General features: G+C 35.9%; 2 protein-coding genes across 8 annotated transcripts; both read left to right on the forward strand.

Moving 5' to 3' along the window:
* Positions 1 to 660: 660 nt before the first annotated feature.
* Positions 661 to 6777, forward strand: LOC107820841 (uncharacterized). 5 transcript variants are annotated; one of them, XR_001656000.2, is made up of 13 exons: positions 661 to 781; positions 871 to 978; positions 1671 to 1817; positions 1989 to 2105; positions 2837 to 2944; positions 3038 to 3100; positions 3181 to 3307; positions 3720 to 3802; positions 4297 to 4513; positions 5236 to 5360; positions 5860 to 6032; positions 6128 to 6171; positions 6419 to 6511. XR_001656000.2 is itself a non-coding variant. In XM_016647184.2 (13 exons), exons 1-13 carry the CDS (start codon positions 692 to 694, stop codon positions 6520 to 6522), a joined length of 1485 nt encoding a protein of 494 aa, XP_016502670.1. In that variant the 5' UTR covers positions 661 to 691; the 3' UTR covers positions 6523 to 6777. The 5 variants fall into 5 exon arrangements, 3 of the variants coding, with proteins under 3 accessions (XP_016502670.1, XP_016502673.1, XP_016502674.1); XR_012710251.1 differs by having other exon boundaries at positions 5860 to 5934; positions 6064 to 6171; positions 6419 to 6434; XM_016647184.2 differs by having other exon boundaries at positions 5860 to 5934; positions 6051 to 6171; positions 6419 to 6777.
* An 8139-nt stretch (positions 6778 to 14916) lies between these two features.
* LOC107820843 (OVARIAN TUMOR DOMAIN-containing deubiquitinating enzyme 4) lies at positions 14917 to 24815 on the forward strand. Of its 3 annotated transcripts, XM_016647192.2 has the most exons (7): positions 14936 to 15073; positions 15194 to 15232; positions 19379 to 19917; positions 20115 to 20236; positions 20709 to 20749; positions 21037 to 21135; positions 24235 to 24815. In XM_016647192.2, exons 3-7 carry the CDS (start codon positions 19395 to 19397, stop codon positions 24404 to 24406), a joined length of 957 nt encoding a protein of 318 aa, XP_016502678.2. In that variant the 5' UTR covers positions 14936 to 15073; positions 15194 to 15232; positions 19379 to 19394; the 3' UTR covers positions 24407 to 24815. The 3 variants fall into 3 exon arrangements, with proteins under 3 accessions (XP_016502677.2, XP_016502678.2, XP_016502679.2); XM_016647191.2 differs by lacking the exon at positions 15194 to 15232 and having other exon boundaries at positions 14917 to 15073; XM_016647193.2 differs by lacking the exons at positions 14936 to 15073; positions 15194 to 15232 and adding an exon at positions 19195 to 19275.
* Positions 24816 to 26120: the final 1305 nt, after the last annotated feature.

Raw genomic sequence — 26120 nt, forward strand, 5'->3', positions numbered from 1 at the left:
TTTTAGCATAATATACTGAAGTATTTTTCCGGATTTTGAACAACGTTTTCGTTTAGATTTATCTTTACATAAAAAGTGACTAAATTTCGATTACTTTTTAAACGTGATTATTTTTGAATGATCACTTGTAAATCTGGTTATTTTTTAATTTCTCCTTATTTTTTATTGTACCAAAAAAGAAGAAGAAAAAATTGATGCCGAAAATCAACTGCATCTAAATTTATTAGTGTAGGAGTAATAGAAGACAAATTAATGTTGAAAATTAACGAGGAGGCTATTTGTTAGTTAGACAAGGTTTTATTTGATAATCAACTATAATGTGCTTAGTTCATTAATATAACTAATTTGAATTAGTTAAGTGGTGAACTTCTACTAATTAAACTAGTTTAGTTATTAATTATAAGTCCAAAACAGAAAACAAACAAAAAAAAGGCTCCAGTCAAGTTTATATTTTCAGATTTAAACCAATTGTGCGTAGTTCATTTTGTGTGTAGATAATTTTAAAAAAAAAATCTCACGTTTAGTATTTATATTAAATTATACTAATTAATGATAATTAATCGTAACGAGTTGGTTGTGCCCAAATTTATCGACCCGGCCCACAGAAGTATGGAACCGTTAAAATCCCACTCAAGAGTTCAAAATAATAATAGCTTAAAAAAGCTTCAATATTAGCACTGAGCACCAAAGAATGAGCTTCAAACTCGCCAAGAATGCTGTCTCACATACAAATATTCAATCTTGCTTTCCTAAACAAGACCTTAAAGGTCAAACAGTTGCTGTAAGTAATTTAGAAATAAGACCATTTTAGTTTTTGGTTAAAATCTTTATAAATGTTGAAAAGGGTTTCCATTGTTGGTTTGATTACAGATAGTTGGTCTTGGAAAATCAGGAACAGCTGCTACTAAGCTTGCTCTTGCTAGGGGTGCTTCAGTTTTGGCCATTGATCAAAATGAGAATTTGAGACCAATCTTTAAGGTACAATTAACAATTTATGGTTGATACTCCCTTCCGTCCCATTTTATGCGACGGTATTTGACTAAGCACGGAGTTTAAGAAAGGAAGAACTACTTAAGAAACTTGTCGTTAAAAACAAGTCAAAAACATTTGTTTGACTATAAATCATCACATTAAGGGGTCGTTTGGTTTGAAGACAAGTTATAATGGGATTAGTTATACTAAGATTAGTTATGTTGGATTAGTTATACTGAGATTATTATGTTGGGATTAGTTATACTGGGATTATTTCTTATTGACTATTTGGTATATTGTATTAATCCTGGCATTGTCAATTTTACTACTTTATCCCGAGATAACTTATCCTAGGATTACTATTTCACCCTCTGACAGGTATAAATTATCTCGATACTATTTCTAGTCCTGGGATAACTTATCCCAGGATTAGTAATCAAACAAGGGATAAGGCGTTGCTAAATTTTTATTCCAGCATTGTTTTTGCTTATCCATCATACCAAACGACCCCTAAGGGCAAAACGTTTAAAGTTAAATTCTTTCTAATAATAGAAAGATGTCATTTTTTGGGACAGGCTAAAAAGAAAAAGTGTGCTACATAAAATAGGACAGAGGGAGTATATGTTTTCAGGATAATATTCAGTGACTCATTTTGTTGATTTTAGTGTTAGTAAAAAGATGTCCTTGGTTGTATGCAGCAAAATGTCTGCTTGGATGAGCATAATGCTGATTTGAAGACAGTTTTTGGTAATTTTGATAATGAGATTCTGAAAGAGGCAGATATAGTAGTTGTTTCTCCTGGAGTTCCGCTGGAAAAGTATGGACTTTTCTCCATGTTATGTTCGGTAAGCATAATTAGTCCGAGTTTGGGGGGTGATTTGTCCAATTTGATATACAATTTTTGTTATGTACACATAGAAAAAGAAGTGGAATCATGTGAATATTGCAGGATCATAGCCTGATTCTTGCAGCCTTTTTCCATTACCCAATCTTTTAATTGTCTTTTTCAAAATTAGGGGAAGCAAGTACTCTCCGAGTTGGATTTTGCTGCGCAAGTTATTCCCAGTTGTACTAAGATTTTAGCTGTGACAGGAACTAATGGAAAATCTACTGTTGCCACATTTGCAGGACAGGTTATTCATTTATTTGCTCAAATTTTTTGCTTTTTGTCTTCTCTTGAGTGTGTTTGGAAAATGTATTCCATGGAATATATTTTCTTGAATTTCAGTGTTTGGTTAGTAAGTGAAAAGTATTTTTTGGAGAAAATGTATATTAAAGATTAATAATAATATTAGAAAATCAGAGTGTTTTGATGATATTTTTGAGTATAGAAGATTAATAATAATTTCTAGTTATTATTAAAAAAAATCATAATTTCTAGTTAGTGGTTGGAGCAGTGACATGAAGTTAAGAGTGGAGATAATTTATGATGGAAAATAACTATCGCCCAAAAGTGAGGAAAGTCATTTTTCCCTGGAAGAAATCTTTTTTTTTTGGCAATCAAACAGCAGAAAATGTTTTTCTGGAAAATGACTTGTGTCATACCAAACACACCCTATAATCGACTTTTTCTTTGTTTTATCTTTGCAAATATGTTAATAATCTAGTATATATTTGTCAAAATCTGGATTTTTCTGTAAATTTTTCAAGTCTCTTGTAAGTTGTTGCATATCATAGGTTTACTGAAAGCACAAGAACCAGAGGTAGAGCAAGTCGTTTAGTTTTGAGGCATGTTATTGATAGTTGGATAAGAGTTTCAGTATCATATGGAGTGTTAACTTTTCTTCACAATTTACAGAGATCATACATGTTGAGTTTATGTTGCTTTTACTAAACATCATTCTCTGTGCTATTCTGAAGGTAGATGCTTAACTGTTTGGGTTTCGAGACATTCGTTGGCGGTAACCTTGGAGTTCCACTTTCAGAAGCTGCTTTTCAGTGCTTAACTTGGTCTCACCAAAGACCTTTACAGGCAAGTATGACCTTCCTGTACTTATTCAAGCCCCTAATTTATGCGTATGAGATTTTCATACTTGATAAATTTTGTTCATATTCTTATTTTCAGGTTGCTGTTGTGGAGGTCAGTAGTTATCAGTTAGAAATCCCACCCAAATACTTCTGTCCTTCAGTAAGTTGGCTGTCCGTTTTTTGATAACTAGTGCATCTAAAAACATATTCGTGTTATTCTAATTATAAGAACATGTCTAGGTTGCTGTGATCCTTAATCTTACTCCTGATCATCTCGAAAGGCACCAAACTATGAGGAACTATGCTGCAACCAAGTGCCGAATTTTTTCGCACATGAGAGGACAGAAAATTGGTATCCTTCCTCTTGGTAAGTGATTAAATTTTGGCATTTCTCATCAAGAGGAAACACATGGGGCACATTGTATCATTCATATTTGACTTGTCTAAAGCTATTGTTACCCAATATGTTGGCTTGCTTGTCTCAAATGACCATTATAATTTATGTTTGCTTTGGCTAAGGAACCCAAATATGCAAGTATTGGAAATCGTCCACTTTTTAATGGATAAAGAAATATAAAGGTTTGAAACAACAATGATGATATCGGTCTTTTAAAAGATGAATGAAAATAGCTGGTAAAAGAACAAAATGACCTATTGGGGTCAATAGTGTGATGCCTGTGATGTTGAGCCTCAATTTTTTTTCTAAATCAAAGATCATTATTAGTTCACTGGTGTCCATCTCATATCCTCGCTTTCCTAACATCCTCACATCTATTCAGGAAACCAGTATCTTGATGAAGCAATTATGGATCATGCAAATGGCGTTAATCTTGCTTGGATTGGAGCTCGCCCTGGTGTCAGTGTAAGATGCTTTATTTCTTAATACCTAAAGATCAAGAAATCAAAGAATTGAGTCATGCATTGTCACTTGTGTGAAGAGAGTGGGCTGGTCGATTTAACCATGCATCTTAAGGTCCTTCAGAAAGCAAATATTTCCCATACCAAATATGGATGACATTGTTTGTTGATTCCGTGCCAATGGGATAAATTCTGCTGTCCACATTCCATTAAAAAATTGTTGGGGAGAATGTATGACAATGCAATAAGTTGGAAAAAAAAAAGGTATTTCTAGTAATTTCGTTATCCATGATGTTATGAGTTATTTTATTTTCTCCAACTGGTTCATAGGAAACAGCTTAAAGCAATCATAAAGAACAAAGGAAATATCAGTATTTCTTGTGCTTTCATCCTGAAAGGATCGAACTGAGACGAATATTTTCACTTGTCCTATCCTCTTAGAATTTTGTTGGTGGTCTTTGGTAACGAAGTATCTTAAATTTTACCTGTAACTGGAAGGTTGATGTGGAGGCCAAGATTGCTGACTTAAAGCTTCCTACAATAAGATGTATTTCACAACTAAAATTAGGTGAGCTGAAGGCAGTTGGGAATCACAATTACACTAATGCTGCAGTGGCTGCATTATCAGTTATTGGGTTGGATATTGAGATTGATGCTAACGCTTTAAGTTCAACAATTTCCAAATTGCGAACTCTGCCTCATCGAATGCAAGTTGGTGAGTTGAAAGGACTTCCTTTATACTAATAATTTTGGTTAATTACTATATTTATATCCTTTGTCTTTCATATTTCTCAGAGAGAAAATCTTGTTAACATTTTACAATATGAAAAGTAAGTCAATGTAAGCATTCATTTGCTGAAGGAACATGATAAAAAGAACACAATCGACTTTTCCTTCTCTTGGGTTGGGTATTGATTTTATACAGGTGCAATGCTCGAGTATTATGTGTGTTACCCATTTGGAATGAAACTCTATACGATATCAAAAGGAGTATCAAAGGGCCTACAGTATTACCCTTTAAAGGGAAATAGAAAAGACTTCGTAAATGGCTGGGAATCTTGTACTGCATTTCTTTGTTGATTTGCATTTTATTTAGTTTTTATTTCTGAAGTTCGTGCTCAAATAATCCTAGCTGCTAATCTACGTCTAGATAAGTAACTAAATCCTCGCACAACTTTATTATGCAAATATCTGACTGGAATGTCTAATGCAAGTACAAATTCATGGAGCATGTGATCGTGACAGGTTGAAACTCATTTCTTTCTCCAACAGATCAATTCTAGACACAACATTAAGATAAAACATGCATTATCATGTGGGAAAATGTATATCTTTCTGCTAAAGAATCTTTTCCCTAAATTTTCTTCCTCTGGATTTAACTCTTTTCCGTAATATTTAATACTTCCGGTGGATGCTTAATGGTATTTTCTTTTGCAGTTCGTGTTGACAACGATGAAATAACTTGGGTTGATGACAGCAAGGCAACAAATGTTGAAGCAACATATTCTGGATTGATTGGCTTTGAACAGAAATCGGTGCTTCTACTTGGTGGTCTTGCAAAGGTTAAAATTCTTACTGGTTCATTAATGTTAATCTAACTTATCGTGTTTGGCTTTGTCCCCGTCTCAATCTTCACAGAATTGAGTTGTTTCGGGGCTATCAAGAGCTTGTAGCATGATTCCAAGATGCTCTTGCTTGATTAGAGATCAGATTAGAAGATGCTTGATAGTTCTAAAACCGGAAAATTCATAAAATATTTGGATTCGGATGTGGTAAAATCACCTCTTAGTCATCTGGAATGCTTTAAGAACCTTATGCTCCACGCGAAACATATGAAATAAGCAATAGGAAATCAAAATGCCAAATTTTCAGATAAACATCCATTTCCCCACCTCCCCTCTACCAAAAGAAAATTAGAAAAATGTCCTGTATATACTCAAAGTGCTGCACAATAATCTTTTTTAATAAATAAATAAAAATCATGCCTTCTCTCGCCCATGCACTATGCCCAAAGATTTTCTTAAAATGTAATTTTTTATTTTTTTCGCATTTTTTCTTTAGGAGGTGAAGACAAAAGCTTCTAATGGATTTGAGCAGCTGGTAGAACCTCTTCAACACCATAGGGCTGTAATCACTGTATGTGACAGTTGTTGTAGCTTCGGGATGAAATCAGCGGATGCTTTGTGCTTCAAGGCATCACTATTAACTTTTTGCTTTTGAAAATTTTGACCCGGGTATGTATTATTCTACAGTTTGGATTTTCAGGAGCAATGATTCAGAAGACACTCTGTGCTAACGGTCTTACAATCCCATGTTTGAATGCTAAAAGTCTCAAGAATGCTGTGAGCTTGGCAAGGAGTATAGCACAACGTGGTTTGTCTCTTACTTCGCAAAAGCTCTTGTTTAGGTTGTCATGATCTACCTTGTCATTGCATTGATAACTGAGAATGAATTCAGTTACTAACTAAGGGAGTTGTAGAAGACCATATATTTGAGGCCTGAATTAGAGAATAGTGGACCTTACTTTTAATGGTTGAGTAACTAATGTTGTGAAATCAAGTATGCAAGTAGCAGTCTCAGCTTGAGATCAACTTCATATTGATCTCTATTACGATTGTAGGGGATGCCATTGTACTGAGTCCTGGTTGTGCTAGCTTTGACGAGTTCAGAAATTTTGAACACCGAGGAAGGACCTTTCAGGAGTTTGCTATCTCATTAGAGTGACCATCTCGTCTCAAGTTCATTGGAGATGGACGATTCTCGCCTTGTAATGCTTTTAACCTGGGAATTTTGGCAATTTATGTACATAATCCTAGATTCACTCTTCCTTTTATTCGCTATTTGGCCTGAATTCTTTGAGATGTAATTTTCCAAGGCAGTAAGGGGATTTTGAGATAATTAATTAAATGCTATGGAGTTGTATGAAACATGAGAATTTCCTTGTGGATTAATCTTGAGGAGTCTTTGTTACAAGCTATACATTATGTTGTGAAGTTATGATATTGCAATTCGAAATATAATTCTTTGGTCGTTATATTGTCGTTTAGGGACGGAGAAGTTATAATAATCAAATTAACATTGGTAGTTTCAATAAACAGGGGTATTAACAAGGGGAACTTTTAGAAATGACTATCTTTCAAGGAGCTTTTAACAATCCGTAGCTACATTTTATATATTTATATTTCACAGCTAGTTTTGGACAATTCGCTATATTTGAGTGTATTGGACAATTCGCTGTATTTGAGTGTATTTTTTTATTATTATTTTTTTCGTGTGTATTTGAGTGGAGAAGAAAGAGGCGGCTTCTTTTTCCGGCGTGAAAAGTAATGGTGGAGGAATAAGTCTCAGGTCGATGAATACACTCAGAGAAGAAGCCATGGATTTCGGCATCTCCATTAGATCCAAATCCGGTGACGCCTTCGATCTTCCTCCTCCATTGTTTTTGTCGCCGGTAATGGATTGGTCGCAACTTCGTGATTTCAGATCTAGATCTGACGATGGGTGGTGACGGTGTTTAAGGTTGATTCGCGATGAAGGGGGTATAGTGGAGGGTGGTGATGTGTGGGGAAGAGAGAAAGAGGCCGCTGTTTAGTTGGGCTCCACAGAACTCCGCCAAAGAAGACGGCTGGCGGTGACTTCTCTGCTGGCTAGGGAGAAGATAGAGGGAAAAGGAGAGAGAGTTGACAGACAAGAGAGAAAGAGGGTTGAGAGAAAAGATTATACAGTGAAATAACTCTGTGTACTTGGTATTAGTTATGATAAGTAAATTAAAAATTCATTGTAGCTATGATAAATAATTAAATTAAAAGATCTATGATCCATTAATAGCTCTTAGATTTTGCTATGCCACGTAAATTTTCTTATTAACAATCGAAATTTTTGAGTTTTGGGCTATTTCGATTTGGCAGACTCAATCCCTTCTCCTTTCCTTTTAAAGGAATTAGATTATTAAGTAGACTATTTTTCTTTTTGGGAAAATTTCATATTAGTACAAAAATTGGCAAATTCATAAAATATTATTAATATTAGCCAAATGTTATCAATAATAGCCAATTAGCTATTTGTAGCCAAAAAAGTCAATTTTTTGCTTTCTTTTGAGTGGATGTAGTTGGAATAGATTGGGTATATCTTAGGGAGTTTGAAACTCAGTTTTGGATGATTTGACGGAGTTTTGAGGTGATTTGAATTGAAAATTTGAACTATAAGATGAACATGAAAAAAGATGCTATGTGTATCACAGTATCACACTAGGTATCAATTGTGTATTACACATGTATAATATGTGTATCACGTGTATATTCATGTATAATAGTGTGAGATACATGTTTGATACATGTGTCGCAGAAGAATTTTTTATTCTCGATTTTAACTAGGAATTTTGATACAAAACCAGTCAAAATCACCTCCAATCTTGCTCAAATTTTTTATATTGCCTCATCTGTATGTTTTCAACGAATTCCAGCCATATCTATTGAAGAAGAAAAAAACTTAATTTTTTAATATTGTATATTATTGGTAATCAACTTTGACTCCAAACTAGTCTAACTCACCTCAAACTTCGTCAAATTTTGTATATTGCCTCATTTATGTTTTCAACGAATGACAATAATATCCATTGAAAAAAAAAAACTTTTTTTGCCTATGTTTTTTGAATATGGTATACCATTGGTCATTTTTTGGCTATTTTTAATAGCATGACTAAAATAGCTAGTTATTAGTAAATAATGTATTTTTTGGTACATTCCCGAAAGATTTCCATTGGATAAAGCAACGGGCCTTTTGGGCCTATTAGTTTTGAGTTGGGAAAACAATGCAAATTGCCTATTCAGCCCAAACTAATTATCGTATTTACCAATTCTCAAAAGAGTTACAAAAATATGCATACTCCACCAAAATTAATTACTCGCTCACCCCCTCTGCCTAAAAGACATCTCCACCAGAATTCTTCTTGTTTATTCGCTAGCCAATAACTCCTAAGCTTCTCCCCCTTTCAATAATTCTCCATTTAAACATTCATGTGGGTGTTTTAATCAAGACTCTAATCATATTAGTTGATCCGAAATTAATTAAAGAGGTAGCAGACCTTTTAGGTATGGGGTGCACTGCTAGATTTCAAATCTAAGGGGTCATATTGTTTTAAGTTATAGCAAGAAAGTTCCTTTCCTATGAGTTGTTGCAAAGGAACCTCATATTGGGTTGTTTCTTTTATAGTTCTCTCTAGCAATATTATATATTCACTGTAGCTCGTCATTTTTTTGTAATGTATATAAAAGATTGGCGGAGCAACGGCGGTTCTCGATTAAGGGACAAAGATAAATTTTTTGTTGTTTTAAGTGGTATGTGAAATGGATGTTGTTAAAGTCTTTTTGACAAAAGTCCAGATATGATTTTTATGTGTTTGAAGACCTACCATTATTGAGCTTGAAACTCTTTAATGTGAATTATCAACCTGAAGATTTTGTTATTTGATTCAAAGTGAGTGTTACAAAATATTGTCTATAGTACTTTTGAAAAGTTTATACTGAAATTTGGTTGCCTTTGGAGCTCATTTAAGTTGATTATTGGAATTAAAATTTTGAAGACCTTCAATTGTTGAGCTTGAAGCTTTTTAATCTGAAGAAGAAACACAATATACTATCAAAATATATCGTTACAGTATACAATATACTATCAAAATATATTGATATATTATACAATTTACTACTATAATATAATTTAGCAGTACATTTAATAGTTTTCTACAATAATTTATATTATTATAAAAGCATGAATATTAAAAGACTAAATATTGAAGGATAAAAATATCCATTAAAAGTTGATTGACTTTTTCGCCCTTTAAAGTTAATTTCCTTCCATCTGGCAACTTAATAATAGGTATAAATGTAATTTTTATATTAGGACTAAAAAAACATTTTTCTATTGGGACTAAATTTCTCTTGTTTTAACCAAATTACGAGAAGCTTTTAATTACAAAACAAGAGGAGTCATTGTTCTATCATAAAAGATGTTTGTTTCTTTGTTTTCCTCGTGGAATCAAATTAAATATCCGTACCAACCTGTTTTAAGAGGAAAAATCAAACTACTGATAATGACTTTGGATATAGTTTTGGATAAATACCATATGGCCTTGAGGTGATGCTGATATTTTCCTATATTTTCCATCTAATTTTTCTTAGTGATTTAGAATAATACAAGTAATCAAATAAAAGAATATTTATTCATTACTTAGAAAGTCACTAAACTATAGAAAATCGGTAAAGTTAACTTTCTACCGTATGTGGTTATCGGCACATGTGGTGCGGTGTTATTGGGGTCTCTCAGCAGGATTCGAGCGGGAGGAGTATTGGATATTACTTGGCGGATGGCGCATTTGTTATGCCCTTTCGGGTTGTGCGGTGTTATGTACTTGCTTTACCGTGGTTATGATGATTTACTTTTATTCTAGACATCAATTGCGCGTGGTCGTTAATTTCGAGCAGAGTGACTTGAGGTATTTCATATGGAGCAGTGTTTGGATAAGGTCGCACATTGCAGCGAATATATGTGGAGGTATGACCCTACATGTTAGATTCGTGTGTTCTGTTCCTATGATGTGAGACGAGTTCTCAGCCTTGTGTTGTGGTGGTACTGGTGAGCTTGAGGTACAACTCTTTTATTTGAGTCATTTTTATGATTTGAGTATGTCCGGACTGTTGCTTATTGATGCACATATTATGCAAGTTGTGACTTAGGCCTATATTGATGTATCATGTCACCAAAGTGGTGTGTTGGATTAGAGGAGATCGTTGGGATCATTAATGAATACGAACGGATTCGATTCCAGCATGTTAGAAGGATAATATCGAGGTTCGACTCGGAAATTTGCTATGGTATTTGCCAAAGGAGAAGTGGCTTCATGAATGGTTGATTTGAAAAATGGTTATGGTTTATTGCGTGTTTCATTTATCGTTGGCAGTATATGAAAGTGTTGGAATGAGACATTAGTTGATAAGAGGTTTTCTACCGGTATTCGGTTGTTGTGGGCAGCTGCTGTGAATAGAAGTTATCGCTACGAACGTTTGATTTACGTGGTTTATCATGTAATTGCACCTGAGGTTGCAAGTATGGGTTATTACAGCTGGTCCGGGTTTATTCTGAATATAGATGTGAGATTCTGATCTTGTGGATGATTTCGGAAGTGGAAATGGGGTTCTAAGATTTATGGGCTAGGTTGGATTGTGATTTTTAGTTGCATTGTGTTATCGAACCTTTGTGAGATATGGTGACATGGGATCACCCCCGGGTATATGCATGGTAAAGTTATTCAGCAATTGATTGGCTTCTGGAACAACTCTGGGCACGTTCGAGGACGAACATGTGTTTAAGTGGGGGGATGTAATGACCCGACCGGTCGTTTTGAGCATTTGTACTTCGCTCGCCAGTTTTCGGGCATGACTTGCCCCATGTGGTGTATTATGACTTATGTAAATCGTTGGTATTGAGTTTCAGGTTAATCATAATGAATTTGGAAGAACAGTCTCAGTTGAAAGCTTAAAATTTAAAACGTTTGACCAAGATTTGACTTGTGTGTATTTGATCTCGGATTGGAATTTTTATGGCTTGGTTAGCTCCGTTAGATGATTTGGGACTTAGGAGCGTGATCGGAATGCATTTTAGAAGTCCGTGGAAGGTTAGGCTTGAATTGGCAAAATTGAGATTTCGGCGTTTTCCGGTTGATAGGTGAGATTTTGATATCGGGTCGGAATGGAATTCCAGAAATGAGAGTAGGTCCGTTGTGTTATTTGGGATGTGTGTGAAAAATTTCAGGTAATTCGGACGAGATTTGATAGACTTTTTGATCGAAAGCATAATTTAAGAGTTCTTGGAGTTCTTAGGCTTGAATCATATGTTAAATTGGTGATTTGATGTTGTTATGAGCATTCCGAAGTTTTGAACAAGTGTGAACGATGTCATGAGATGTGTTGGTACAATTGGTTTGAAGTTCCAGGTAGGTTCCGGGATATTTTAGGCCGAAAATCATAGTTGTAGCAGGTCCAGAAGGGTTGCAGGCCTCAGAACCCACCAGCGCGGTCCGCACAAAATGAAGTGCATCTGCGGTAGGTGTTGTGCGGACCGCACAAAATGCAGTGCGTCGGCGGTGGGGAACATTTCACTGGTCTTACTTCGGAAGCTCATATCTTTTGATCTACAAGGAATTTTGAGATAATTCAAAAACAAAAGTTGTAGTCCTTCGTGTTTAGTTTCTAGAAAGGTAAAGATATCGCAAGTTGGACATCTATATCAAAAGTTATGGCCAAATTACTAAAGCTTGTCACTGCAGATAAAAACTTGTGCGACCGCAGTTATTTTTGTGTGGACCGCACTGGTTTTGTACGGACCGCGGTCGTTTTTGTGCAGTCCACAGATGTGGAAATTCGCGGGGTACTCTATAAATACGAGGTTTTGGATTTTATTTAATATTTTGACCTAGAGATCTCGGATTTTGGCGATTTTTCAAAAGTTTTTCAAAAAATTCATCGGGGTAAGTGATTCTAACTCAGATTTGGCTAGAGTACATGAATCTATCATTGAACTCATCATTTAATTCGTGATTTGGGATGGAATTTGGGAAGAAAATTTGTGAAATCTTCCAAAAATATAAAATGATGATTTGAAGGACCAAATGGTACCGGAATTGGATAATTTTGGTATGGTTAGACTCGTGAGGGTATGAGGATTCTGAAAATGTAAATTTTACCCGATTCCGAGACGTGGCCCCGGGGCTCGGGTTTTGGTAATTTCGGGAATTGTGTCATATTTTGATTGTTTTTGCTTGGGCTTTGTTCCCTTAGCATATTTTGACGTCCACGTTCTGATTTTGGATAGATTCGACGCGTGTGGAGGCCAATTTGAGGGGCAAAGGCGTCGCGAGCTAGAGATTTAGCTAGTTAGAGGTGAGTAATGATTGTAAATGATGTCCTAAGGGTTTGAAACCCCGGATTGCACATCGTTGTGCTATATTGAGGTGAGACACACGCTTGATGACAAGCGTGGGGTCGTGAACTATTGGGGATTGCGACTTGGTCCTTTTCGATTGATGATTTTACCACGTATTTGATTGAAAACTATTTGCTATCATCATTATTTGGGCTGAAAGTCATATTTGGGCCTAGTGCCAACTATTTGAACCATTCGGGGTTTTTTGTTGATATTTCCTCATTGTTTTGACTTTATACTTGAACTCAATCATGTTATTTTCCACAATTTTCAAAACTCAGCCATGTTTATTCTGCTTTAACACTTGAAATAATATTTTAAATAATATTTTGGGCTGAGTGTTATGTTTTACTATTGCCCGAGTGGCTTATGTGATTTTTGACTGAGTAAGGCCGAGGGTCTGTATTGTGAAGATACTTTTGGGTCGGGCTGCACGCCGCAACAGTGAGATACTGATTATGATAATGAGGTCGAGGGCCTGAGATTGTGCGCCACGAGGTGGCTATATTGATATGAGGCCGAGAGCCTGTTTATGATGCCACGAGGTGGCTTGATATTGCACTTGGGCCGTAAGGGCCCTCCCCGAAGTCTGTACACCTCCAGTGAGCGCGGGTACCCATTGTGATGTGAGATATAGCCCGAGGGGCTGATATTGTTCTATGTGATAGCCCGAATGGCTGGTATTGTTCTATGTGGTTGCCCGAGGGGCTGGTACCGTTCTATGTGATTGCCCGAGGGGCTGGTATTGTTCTGAGATATGGCCCGAAGGGCGGAGTTGTTAACATCGTGCCCGAGGGGCGAACCTTTATGTGTTTATCTTTCATATTTACCTGTCATTTACCATATAAACTATGGTATTTGTGGCCGAGGGGCGGATTTCTGTGCTTATCTGCACTAACTGTTTTGCATTCATTTGTGTAACTGTTGAAAAAATCATTTTCAAAGAAGTTTAAACTGAGCTAAGATGTTTTAAAAGATTTTTACAGCTTCACTGCTTTCTTACTGGTTTCTGAACTGCTTCTATACAACATCTTGATATGCTTTACGTGATTTCTTACCATTCAGGCTTTAGTTATGATTATTACTCACTGAGTTGGAGTACTCACTTTACTCCCTACACCTTGTGTGCAGATTCAAGTATTTATACACCCGGTAGTGGGTTTTGGTTGATCGGAGGCAGAGTCATCGGAGTTTAGCAAGGTAGCTGTCGGCGTTCGCAACACTGCTTTTCTCTCTCTTCATTTCATTAGTCTGTATTTGTACACTTCAGATTTTCAGTTGTATTTATACCCTAGTAGATGCTCGTGACTTGTGACACCCCGATTAGGGCTGTGTCGGGTTGTATTTTCGCTACTTATTATCACTAAATCATGTTTAGACTGCTTTTGGGTTAAATCTGAGTTGAACTGGAGAAGAAGAATTTATACTGGCATACCAGAATGATATACTATATATCATTTGGTATACATTTTATTCCAATGGTATATTGTTACGGTATACTATATAATATAACAGTATACTATTACAATTTGGTCCTCTTTGAAATTCTCATTGAGTTCTTTTTCAACTTCTCAGCAGAGATTTCATGTTTTTTTCAATTCTTTATAAGTTGTTCTAATAATTGGATTACAAAATAATAAAAAAAGGAAGAATGTAACAAAAAAAGAAGAATAATACAAAAGAGCAAAAAAAGTCAATAAAATTAGACTATGAAGAGAAAAATAAAATAACAGAAAAAAAGAAGTTAAATGAAATTAGAAAAGGAACAATAAATAAACAAAATAAAAGGAAAACAAGAAAATAAAAAAATAAGGAAGGAGCCAAAGTTGAGTGTGAATTAAATTATGGTCAAAATAATAATAACAATAATATAATTTGGGAAAAAAATAAATGAACAGAAAAGTAGAAAAAAAAAAGAAGACGAGAAAAAAGGAAAGGAAAAAGAAAGAAAAGAAGCAGTAAAAAAAAAAAAAGAGAAAAAAGAAGAAAATAGCCACAAAAGCTATTATGGGTAAGAAAAGTAATTAATTTGATGGATAGAAAAGTAAATAAATTGTCAAGGATAATTTTTTTGTTTTAGTGGATAATTGTGTCGTTCAACTTTTTTTTTTTTTTTTTTTTTTAAGTACATTCCACTTAGATTTCCGTTGGATAAAGCAACGTTCTTCCAGCTAACACGAATTTAGTAGAAGCTTCTGACGCAAACGGTTGGCACCTAAAAGTGGTGCTTAAACTGGTTGCTCGGGGACAATTTACCATTTGTATTTTATTCTTCTTCAACATTTATCAGAATTCAAAGGTTATTCTTTTCTTCACTACTCTTACATTCTTTGCTTTCAATTTTACTTTGCTTCAATTTGCTTCTATGTAGACTTTCTAAATTCTGAATTTTCTTGTCTATCTTGATTTTTGCGTTCAGGCGACCATTCAATTGATATATATTTGACATCGCTCTTCTGTAGGTTTCTAGCCCTAATCCTTGTTTTATAGTCATTTACTGTATGTTCATCCTTCATTTTCTGTGGATGGTTTTAGTTTGGATTTATACTGTTCTTATTTTTATTCTTTTCAAAATCAGCATTCTTTAATATACTTAGTTTACCATAGCTATTTATCCTTCTGTTTTAAGTTCTATCCACGGGCGTTGTAAAAAATATTTACATAATGAGGTCACTAAAAAGGTAATTACAGCTAACTCTATTTATTAACATTAATGGTTACCTAAAATAAATAAATAACATGTTATATCAAGTTAAATTATAATGATGGTGTAAGAAAATCATTATAATGTCAATATATATAATTTAAATCCTTTTTTTTATCTTATAGTTACTTGTGTATTGATGTCTCTTTATCTCCAAATAATTTCCATTTTAAGCATCCTAGAATGTTTGGCAAAATATTAATACTATAAAACTATACAAATTCACAAGTCTCTTTTTGTTGATAAATGACAACTTTCACAAAGTTTAAGTATTTTCACATTTAACCTTAATGTGAAATTTTCTTGAACAAACTAACTCTTAAAGAACTTCTTAATACTTTCTTCCAAACCTATATAATACAAAAGTTAAACTAATATCTTAAGAACTCCGTGCCAATCAAATGTGTCATACGTATAGGATATAAGGAGTTATTTTGTGAGATCTTTGATGTTTCTACTAATTAACCATTGATAAGGAGATAGAAGGATTCACATTGGAAAATGTCATGTTGAGACCATATATAGTTCATGAAATGTCGATTTAGCTCCTGCATTAGTATCGAGGTTTTGGGCAGCCAGTCAGTTACACCTATCATTTGTTTCCACATCCTTTATTTCCTAGAGTATGTGCTTTTCTCTGGCATTGTTGGTGCTTTAAGGATCGTCCCATGAAATGGTTTTGGCACTTTCATAATTTCCATAATTGTTTGTGTTATCAAACATGAACTTGAAATGGAAATGTGATAGCTGCTATCACTAGATAGTTACGACGTGGTTATCATTTTGATCAATGCTTGAAGGATCATTTGCATGATTTTTCAAAAATCTACATAACTGCTTGAATAGAGGTTATGGACCCTTTTTTGGTAGAAGTAATTTTTTCTTGTAAAGAACCCATTTCGGTACTTAGGGTGGGTTGATAACCCACAACGGAAGGCATTCTACCCAATAAGGCTGATACTTTGGATCCTCCTTTCTGTTGGTTTCCGTTACTTCAAAATGAGTGTTAATATTTGGCTTAAGAGACAGCTTGCTCATTTTGAATGAAGTACCATATGATTTTGAACCACTTCACTAACTTTTCCCTTTCGAGAAAGAATGAAGTACCATACGAAGGCAATGATGATTATTTCTTTTATAATAAAAAGTACTGTATGAGATATTGTGCATTATTGACTCAATTCTGTCAGTTTATAGGGGATAACAAGATTTATATGGTTGATATTGGTTGTTGCGTTCCGAAATTCATGTGGCATATTGATATGCTCCTTGCTCTTCAGTTGATAAGTCTTTTTTTTTTTCCTGATACATGGTGCATTTTTTGCATGTAAGGCGCCTACAAGAAAAGACTAACCAACAACAACAACAAAAAACCGAGTGTAGTCCCACAAGTGGGGTATGGGGAGGGTAGAGTGTACGCAGACTTTACCCTACCTTTAAAAAGGTAGAGAGGCTGTTTCCGGAAGACCCTCGGCTCAGGGCGGAAAAAGGGACGGGGTAATAACAAGCAAACTAATCTGACAACCAAAGCGAAAATAGAAAACTAACACTAAGTAATGCAAATAGAAAATCGAAACAAGGCAGCAATAAGTAATATCAGCAATTTAGGGATAAAAAGTAGTACCCGAAGGACACTAAGAGATGTAACTAAACTACCGTGACAAACAAAGACAACACTCGGCTACCTAACCCTCTACCTTTATTCTCAACCTCCACACCGTCCTATCTATGGTCATGTCCTCTCAGTCAGCTGGAGCAACGCCATATCTTGCCTAATCACCACACCCCAATACTTCTTTGGCCTGCCTCTACCTCTCCGTTGGCCCTCCAATGGCAGCCTCTCACACCTCCTCACCGGAGCATCAGAGACTCTCCTCTTTTAATGCCCGAACCATCTAAGTCTCGCCTCCTGCATCTTATCCTCCGCAGGGGCCACGCCAACCTTATCCCGGATAACTTCATTTCTAATTCTATCCAACCTGGTATGCCCACACATCCATCTCTACATCCTCATTTTCGCCACCTTCATCTTCTGAACATGGGAGTTCTTGACTGGCAAGCACTCCGCCCCATATAGTATAGTCGGTCTTACCACTGCTCTATAGAACTTACCTTTAAGTTTTGATGGCACATTCTTTATCACACAGAATATTGGAAGCAAGCCTTCATTTCATCCATCTCGCCCCAATACAATGTATGACATCCTCGTCGATCTCTCCATTCCCTTGTATAACAGACCCAATGTACTTAAAACTTTCTCTCCTAGGAATGACCTGTGAATCAAGCCGCACGTCTTCGTCCACTACCTGAGTCGCGCTACTGAGCTTGCACTCCAAGTATTCTATTTTGGTCCTGCTCAACTTGAAACCATTAGACTCCAGGATCTGCCTCCAAACCTCTAACCTCTTGTTAACACCGCATCGCGTCTCATCAATCAGTACAATATCATCTGCAATTAACATGCACCATGGTACCTCCCCTTGAATGCGTTGCGTCAGCGCATCGATTGCCAGGGCAAACGGAAATGGGCTAAGGGCTGACCCCTAATGCAACCCCATCACAACCGGGAAGTGTTCGGAGTCCCCTCCCACTGTTCTCCCGAGGGCCGAGTCTTAGCTTCATCGTACATGTCTTGAATAGCCCTAATGCATGCAACAGAAACGCCGCTAACCTCCAAACATCTCCACAACACCCCTCTCGGCACTTTATCGTAAGCCTTCTCTAAGTTGAACACCATATGCAAATACCTCTTTCTCTCCCTATACTGCTCCATCAACCTCCTAACAAGGTGAGTGGCTTCTGTAGTTGAGCGCCCCGGCATAAATCCGAATTGGTTCTTTGAGATAGACACAATCTTCCTCACCCTCCGCTCCACCACCCTCTCCCATACTTTCATAGGATGACTCAGTAGCTTGATTCCTTGATAGTTATTGCAATTTTGGATATCACCATTGTTCTTATATAATGGGATCATCGTACTCCATCTCCACTCCTCAGGCATCCTTTTCGTCCTAAAAATGACATTGAATATCCCAATAATGCATAATAACCACTTGAATCACTTGATCGAGAAAACTGCAACATATGTTTGTCAAAAAGGCTATATGGAATATATTTTACGCTTCTAAGTGAAATGTCTCTGTTCACAATCTTCCTCACCCTCCGCTCCACCACCCTCTCCCATACTTTCATAGGATGACTCAGTAGCTTGATTCCTTGATAGTTATTGCAATTTTGGATATCACCATTGTTCTTATATAATGGGATCATCGTACTCCATCTCCACTCCTCAGGCATCCTTTTCGTCCTAAAAATGACATTGAATATCCCAATAATGCATAATAACCACTTGAATCACTTGATCGAGAAAACTGCAACATATGTTTGTCAAAAAGGCTATATGGAATATATTTTACGCTTCTAAGTGAAATGTCTCTGTTCATATATAAGAAAATATAATGTCTTGGAAGAGCTTTCATACTGGAATAAACTGTACGGTACTGGTGTTTGTATGAGCAAAGTTCCATGTTGATATTTGTCTTCTGAGCAGTCTGTAGGCTTTCACTTTATGGCATCCAAACTGTTGCAGTCTTTGCTTCTTACTTTGCCTATCATCTTATTCATCTCTAAGAAATATGTGGAGATTTAGACAAATAAGACATTAAGCTTAATTAACTAATATATGGGTATATAAATCTGGTTTCAATTGCTTGAAGAATATGCAGCTGCACTAGAGCCAATTGATACCAGTAAATCCAAGTGACACATTATCCTGGTTGACTTTATATAAAACAATTGTGAGTTTAGGTTTTATAGTCCTTTGCTTTCTTGCTGCTGTTCTAGAACAATGGTCAGTTCTTACATCAGTACTTATATGATAAACTTGTGTTTCCTGAGCAGATATGCGAGAAGACAAATGACAAGTCGCTTCTGTAATATAGTTTTGCAAGCACCAGCCAACTCTTTGCGTTTTTGTATCTCAACCAAGCCTACAAAACTCCATTACTCTACTATTTCTACGGCCAAGTCAAATTGTTTCTCATCTTCAATTAACTTTGAGGGATCCCATAAAAGATGTGTTGGGTCTAGTATCTCCAAGCTGAAGAGCAGTTGCCACTCGTTAACACTTAAAACTGCAGTTAATCCCAGATATACCTGGAAGGCGTGCTGTGATATTTCTCTTCGGTCCCAAAATGTGAATATGAGGCTTTCCGTGCCCACTCAGTCAAAGATTCCAAAAAACAAACGAAAACTTGGGCATATTTCTGGACAGAGACATCATACATCTGCTGGCTTATTTATTGGCTTGTTGGTCTGCTACTCAGCCTCAGAACCGGTACATGCGGAATCATCAGCAGAAAATAGGGGAAATAACTGTGCTTCCTCAACCACTGGCTATTCACATGGAAAGAAGGTCTATACTGACTACTCCGTAATTGGTGAGTGGTGCATTCTAGACTTTTATTTTCTGTTCTTTCCAAGTTTGGTTGATATACTACCAGGACACTTGTTGATTATGTGGAAGCATTGTACATGCAGTAATATTGGAATTCAAGGCCCTTGCCTAAAATGGCAAAATTAACTCGTAGTAGTATTGAAGTTATTTTGATGGAAAAGACTGCTTCATTTCATGCAGGTATACCTGGAGATGGAAGATGTTTATTTCGTTCTGTTGCTCATGGTGCTTGTTTAAGGTCAGGGAAGCCCCCTCCTGATGAGAACCTACAGAGGCAATTGGCGGATGAATTGCGGGCCAGTGTATGTTTGCCTAGTTTCTTCTATGATGTGTTCTTAACAAACTTGCAGCTCCCTGTTTATTGGCTGAAGCGTGAAATGATAACACTTTAGACAATGTGCTGACACTTTGCAGACTATTAAAGACTGAAAATTTAAAGTGATAAAGTTCGAAAGGGTTGAAGTGATCACTGTAATCTTGTTCAACTGTTGTTTCTGCAAACGCGTCTTAATTCCTGGCTATTTGGAGTGTCTAATGTTTTTCTGTTCTTCTGATGTCATACCTTCTGTGAGATCTTGGTTGTCAGTTAAGATTTGCTTTTAGAGCACTGGTAACCCAACCCCTGCAAACAGGAAATGAAAAGTATACAAAAGCAGAAAAATGAAAATTAGCTTAGGAGAGAGAACAAAATAAGGGGGGCATTTACAAATTCATATTGTTTGGAAGCAAAAATTGCTGCAATTTCTGCTTACTCTAGTTCATTTTATCTATTAGGTGGCAGATGAATTTATAAAGAGACGAGAAGAGACAGAATGGTAAGTCTAAAGCATATGCAAGTTTAAGTTCTTAGTTCTGACGAATTCTGATGTAGGTAAGTTGCTATTAAACAGTAAAAATCATGGAATTCTACTCTGAAGAATGAGGGGAGAATGATATGTAGTTGTTTCTGGTTTTCAGATACTTTCGTCAACATGCACTTCATCTTTTATTCCTTTTGTTATTTTTTTTAGTAGGGAGAATAGCTGGGCAGGTGCGGTGAAGAGCCTCATTGCTCTAATTTTTGGGTTGTAGACATATGATTGATGGTTTGATATCCATCCAGGTTCATCGAAGGTGATTTTGACACATATGTTGCCCGGATAAGGAAGTCTCATGTGTGGGGAGGTGAACCAGAACTCTTGATGGCTTCTCATGTTCTCCAGTGAGTTAGATTTCTGCTGCTTTTGTAGTGTGCTCTTGTATCTGTGAGCTTTCATGTCTGCAATGTGTTTGTATATTTTATAGTAGATGCTTCAATCTTAGCATTTGTAAATCTAATACACTACTCAATTCAGAACCTGTCATGGATTACATGGAGCAAACTCTAATATTGAACCAACAAATATGAAGTTCTAAACAAAAGGAAATCAGCATGACATAATAGATAAACAATATGTGGAGCACCAAGTAGCTCAAGTAGCTCAAGTGCCAACAGTGGTACTCAGCCCTTCTGACTCAACTCTGCATCTGGATATGTGAAGACGTAAATGGAAGGGGTGTATCCACCGACTCTGTAAATAGTAACCTTACAACCACTAGGGACAAACGATGCATTTAAAATAGTGTATTCTATCAAATACATAATAAGGAACTCTGAACAATGTTCATACTTGCTCAATAAATTGTGTATCGTATATGTTAAAGTATCATTTTGTAGATTCTGCTCAAACGTATAACTTTTACATCAGAGTATGATCACAAACTTGAGTCATATCGAAATAGTACTTTTCTTTTCTCGAGATTCTCTTTATCTCAAAGTATTTCCTTCTGCTTCTTTTATAACTATGGGAGTACATGCTTTGCTAACCTGATGAGGAAGGGCTATTGTATCCACTAAACCTAAAAGATAATGCAATCCGAACTTATACACTTCTCTATCTCTTTGGTTTTCGCCCGAAGCCTTTCTGGCTTTCTTAAAGCAATTTCTTTTAGGTTATGCGCACCTACTTGAAGTAGCATTTGTGTAAATACATGTAAGTATAAGTCAAACATGTTTTAAAGCTTTACAAGAATAAGTTCAATACATGCTCATATGATGCGAGTTACTTATGCACTAATACACATTTTAAGACCGTCTTGAACATTCAGTACTTTGCAAGAAGCATTCTATCAAAACAGATGATATGCATATAGTATTGTAGGCTTGTCTACACATACTATCTTTATCAAATCATTTAATTTAACCATATTTTAATAAAACGTTATCAACTTAATGAAATTCATGAAATTTCAAAGAAACTAATTATAGGTAGAGCTATTACTTACCTCAGTTCCAAGTCTCTGCTGGACTTATCTCTAATTAATTCAGTAATCTTTAAGTTTTCATCTATAATCATGTAATATAGATCTAGTGTAAAGCTTTTGTGAAATAGCATCATTCTAACCATATTTAGTTATATATGTTGCCCGTTCACATTACCCAACTAAACTAAATCAATTTCCTCATACTAGTTGTCAGAGTTCTATCCGTAGCAAGAGTTTTGCAATCTTATCATAATTCCAGTTATCATCAAATTTATAGGTCAACTAATCCATAACTTCTTTACAAAGTGTGAAAATCCAATCATTGTAACCTTAACTCAACCTTTAAGTCAGCCTGTGTAACTACAATTCAATACTCATGGTACTTATAAAAAAAAAATTCAATACTCATGTTGAGTTCTTGTTAAAATCTAGGCTTAGGTTCCATCTTACGTTTGGCTTTGAAAATTCTTGTTTGGAGATGAATCCCTTCAAATCCTTTTCCTACCCCCTTTTAGTTGCTAAACCACGTTCTACTATGTGTATGCATGGATTAGGACCGAGGTTTATACAGTTGTGGCTAGGGGTGGCAATTTGAGCTCAAACCCATCTAACCCGTCCAACCCGTCCAAAGATTAATGGGTTGGGTTACAAACATTTTAGCTCATGGGTCAATTTGGGTTGAGCCCAAGTTAACCCATTATATTGTATAGCCCATTCTGACCCATTAAGCAGTCCAAATACAAAAAAAAAAGTTTCAAAAAAAAAATTACGTTTTTTTAATTTTAAATTTTCTATTTTCTGTTTTTTTGTTTTTCTGCATCACCCACCCGCTCCACCCCCACCCCCATCCCCACCCCCAATTTTTTTTTCGACTTACACATTTTAAGGTAAAAGGCTTTTTTTATGCAAGATGAGCATGGTTCTAAAACATGGGTCAAGTTGGGCGGGTTGGGTTATGACCCACTGTTTAGCCCATCTTGACCCAGCCCATCTTAGCCCAAATACACTTTGGGCTGGGTTGGGCAATGACCCATTTATTGACCTAACCCATCTTGACCCGCCCAAATTCAGCCCAACCCGCCCATTTGCCACCCCTAGTTGTGGCACAAAACTGCGTGAAATTATTAAGAAATTCTCCAATGTTTCACTCTCTGTGGTTGCTGCACTGGCTTGTTTGCTGAGTCCAGTGCGAGGCACTTGAGGGGGGGGGGGGGGGGGACGTTCAAACTCTCCCAAGATTACTCCCGTGTACAGTCCACTAGTTAGTGATCCATCTTCAGTGCACGGCGCTGGCTGCTGGTATCCTCTGTGACTTCAGTAAAATGGTCATTACTTTTTCTCCAAATGAAAAACCATTTGAAATGTTGGAAACCAAGCTTCAAGGACTACAAATTTGCTTCAGGAGTCATGTCCAGATTTGTACTACAAGAGTTCATATTTGAATTTAGGTGATGTATCACTTGATAGCATAAGCACTATTTTCCAACTCCTCTTGTTTCCAAAAAACTCGTTCAACAAGAAACATTCACGTGCAACCAAATGACCATAACAAGTTCATACAAGTAAGAGATACTTGAGAGGTCAGTGTATTAAATTTCTATTTGGAAATGTACTTTTTGTTGCTCTCTAACTAGAAGAAGTGTTAGAGCATAGTTAAAAGTTCATTGAGCTGCTGTTGTTGGATGCATTTAAACTAGTGACTGAGAAATGAGCTGAAAGTAGGAACTAGAGGAGCACTAACTAAGACAATATATGAAATGAAGCGTGGAAACTGTAGGAATTTTGCTGAGCTGGACAAACACAAAAAGAGCTCGAGTATTAGTATTTCTGTCTATTTGTTAATGTTCTCAATCTCGTTAGTGTTTTCATATTACTCCGGATAAGTATTTCTCTTTTAGCGGAATAAATGTCGTCTTCTTGGATTTACTAATTTTTGTGGCTAAATGGTGTGGATTATAAAAGAGTGAAACAGGTTCATTATGCACTACTTACAAGATTGTACTCTTGACATCTGCAGGATGCCAATTACTGTTTACATGTATGACCAAGACGCATGTGGCCTGATTTCTATTGCTGAATACGGGGAAGAATATGGCAAGGACAATCCTATTAAGGTTCTGTATCACGGGTTCGGTCATTATGATGCATTGCACATTCCTGGGAAGAAAGGTCCAAGATCAAAACTTTAAACTGCATTTTGATTATAAAAGGTTTATCATAGAGGAGAAGAGACAATGCACAGGTGTTGCTGTTTAGAATCTAACAAGTAACGTCGAATAGTCAAGGAGATGGCTTCTGAATATGTGCTCTCAAGGAGATTCTTGGTTCTGCCCCTGATGAAACATGTATCTTTACTATCTATCCTCTTCCCTGATCTGTTAAGTTGAGTTCTAAATTACGTACTTGTTTGATAATGATTGCAAGATATTGTGCCCTTTTCTTTTTCTTTGGATAGCAGTAATTTGAGCTCTTGATGTTGCTAAATATGGTTTTACCTTGTGTTTACGACTTACGAGACAGTTCAGACTGAGCTCCCCGAAAAGCAGAATTTCATTTGCTTGTTCGATCCAATAAAAGTATTGGTTATTAACTTTCAAATATTGGGCTATTTGTATGTTCCTCCTCATTTTTCTCAAGTTGGAGCTCAAGTTCTAATTTAATGAGTACTACAGAAAGGAATAAGAATGCAAGCTGAAAATGGAAATTCTACTCAAAAATATTTATTGGCGTTTAATGTCATTGTATTTTTTTTTTTTTTTTGCCTTATTTTTTTCCATTTAAAAAACAACAATAACATACTCAGTATTATCCCACACCGTGGGGTTTGGGGAGGGTAGTGTGTACGTAGATTTTACCCATGCTTTGTGAGAATAAAGAGATTGTTTCTAATAGATTATCGGGCCCCGGCTCAGGAAAGAGGTTAACAAACTACTTTTGGACAAATATACAGAGTGGAATTTCCCATTCCCACCATTTTATTTTACCTTCTAAATTTCATGCATTTTATTCTTTTACCAAACAATGTCTCCTTTGCGATTCAATTATGAAAGGCATTCCTCTTTTTACATCATTGTGGAATGGAAAAAGAGAAATGGTCCTAAAAATCCATATGATGAGAAAAGGAAATAGTAATTCTAATAAGTATGGACCACAATGGTGGATAAAAAGTGCACTTTTACTTTGCTTATGTCCTTTTTGCTTGGGGATGTCATCCACTTTAGAAGTATCTTTCAAAACTTGTCATCATTTCATCCACCATTCCCTCAACTAGCATTTCCAATGTCATATACTCTTTGTCTATTTCTTCCATTTTGCACACTATTCATCAAATTTTCCATATAGTTTGGAGTTTCAAGTCAACACTTTAGATAGTTTTATAGTATTAGTTACTATTATTTCGGTTTAATTATTCAGTATTTAAAATTCAATTCGAATTCGCTCCGAGTTTAAAGAATGAAATCAGATACAGAGGTTTTTTCCTTTCATTATGCACCATATATTGGTTTACATCTTATCCTGAAATTTTTCTGTCAGTGAATTGACTCAAACTTTTTAATGCTCAGCTTACAATGTTGATAACAGCTCTGAAGTAGTGAATATGTAAGCACTTAGCAGTAAGCAAATGACATACAACTTTAGACCTAATAGAAAATCTGTGTTGTCTGCCTAATCCATGATTTAAATTTATTTCCAACAAAAGTAACTCAAATTTGGACGGATTGAACTAATTATTACACTTATATATGAGATAATTTAATAAGGGTTGTGGATGCATTTCCCAAACAAAAGGAGCGAGAACTAAGAAGTGCAATAGCGGATAGATGACCCAATAGATTGGCCAATACTAGTAAAGAGTGAAAGACTTTTATTAGAGAAACTCTTTTGGGAACTAACAAAATCTTT

This window comes from Nicotiana tabacum, chromosome 6 (assembly GCF_000715075.1).
Source record: "Nicotiana tabacum cultivar K326 chromosome 6, ASM71507v2, whole genome shotgun sequence".
In the NCBI taxonomy this organism is placed as follows: domain Eukaryota; kingdom Viridiplantae; phylum Streptophyta; class Magnoliopsida; order Solanales; family Solanaceae; genus Nicotiana; species Nicotiana tabacum.

Excerpts from the sequence above, each read along its gene's own strand:
- LOC107820841 (XM_016647184.2), top strand. The coding sequence starts at position 692 with ATGAGCTTCAAACTCGCCAAGAATGCTGTCTCACATACAAATATTCAA. Across the intron at positions 5,935-6,050 it reads ACCATAGGGCTGTAATCACT|TTTGGATTTTCAGGAGCAAT; the intron begins GTATGTGACAGT and ends ATTATTCTACAG. Across the intron at positions 6,172-6,418 it reads AAGGAGTATAGCACAACGTG|GGGATGCCATTGTACTGAGT; the intron begins GTTTGTCTCTTA and ends TTACGATTGTAG.
- LOC107820843 (XM_016647191.2), top strand. The coding sequence starts at position 19,395 with ATGACAAGTCGCTTCTGTAATATAGTTTTGCAAGCACCAGCCAACTCT. Across the intron at positions 19,918-20,114 it reads TACTGACTACTCCGTAATTG|GTATACCTGGAGATGGAAGA; the intron begins GTGAGTGGTGCA and ends CATTTCATGCAG. Across the intron at positions 20,750-21,036 it reads AGACGAGAAGAGACAGAATG|GTTCATCGAAGGTGATTTTG; the intron begins GTAAGTCTAAAG and ends ATATCCATCCAG.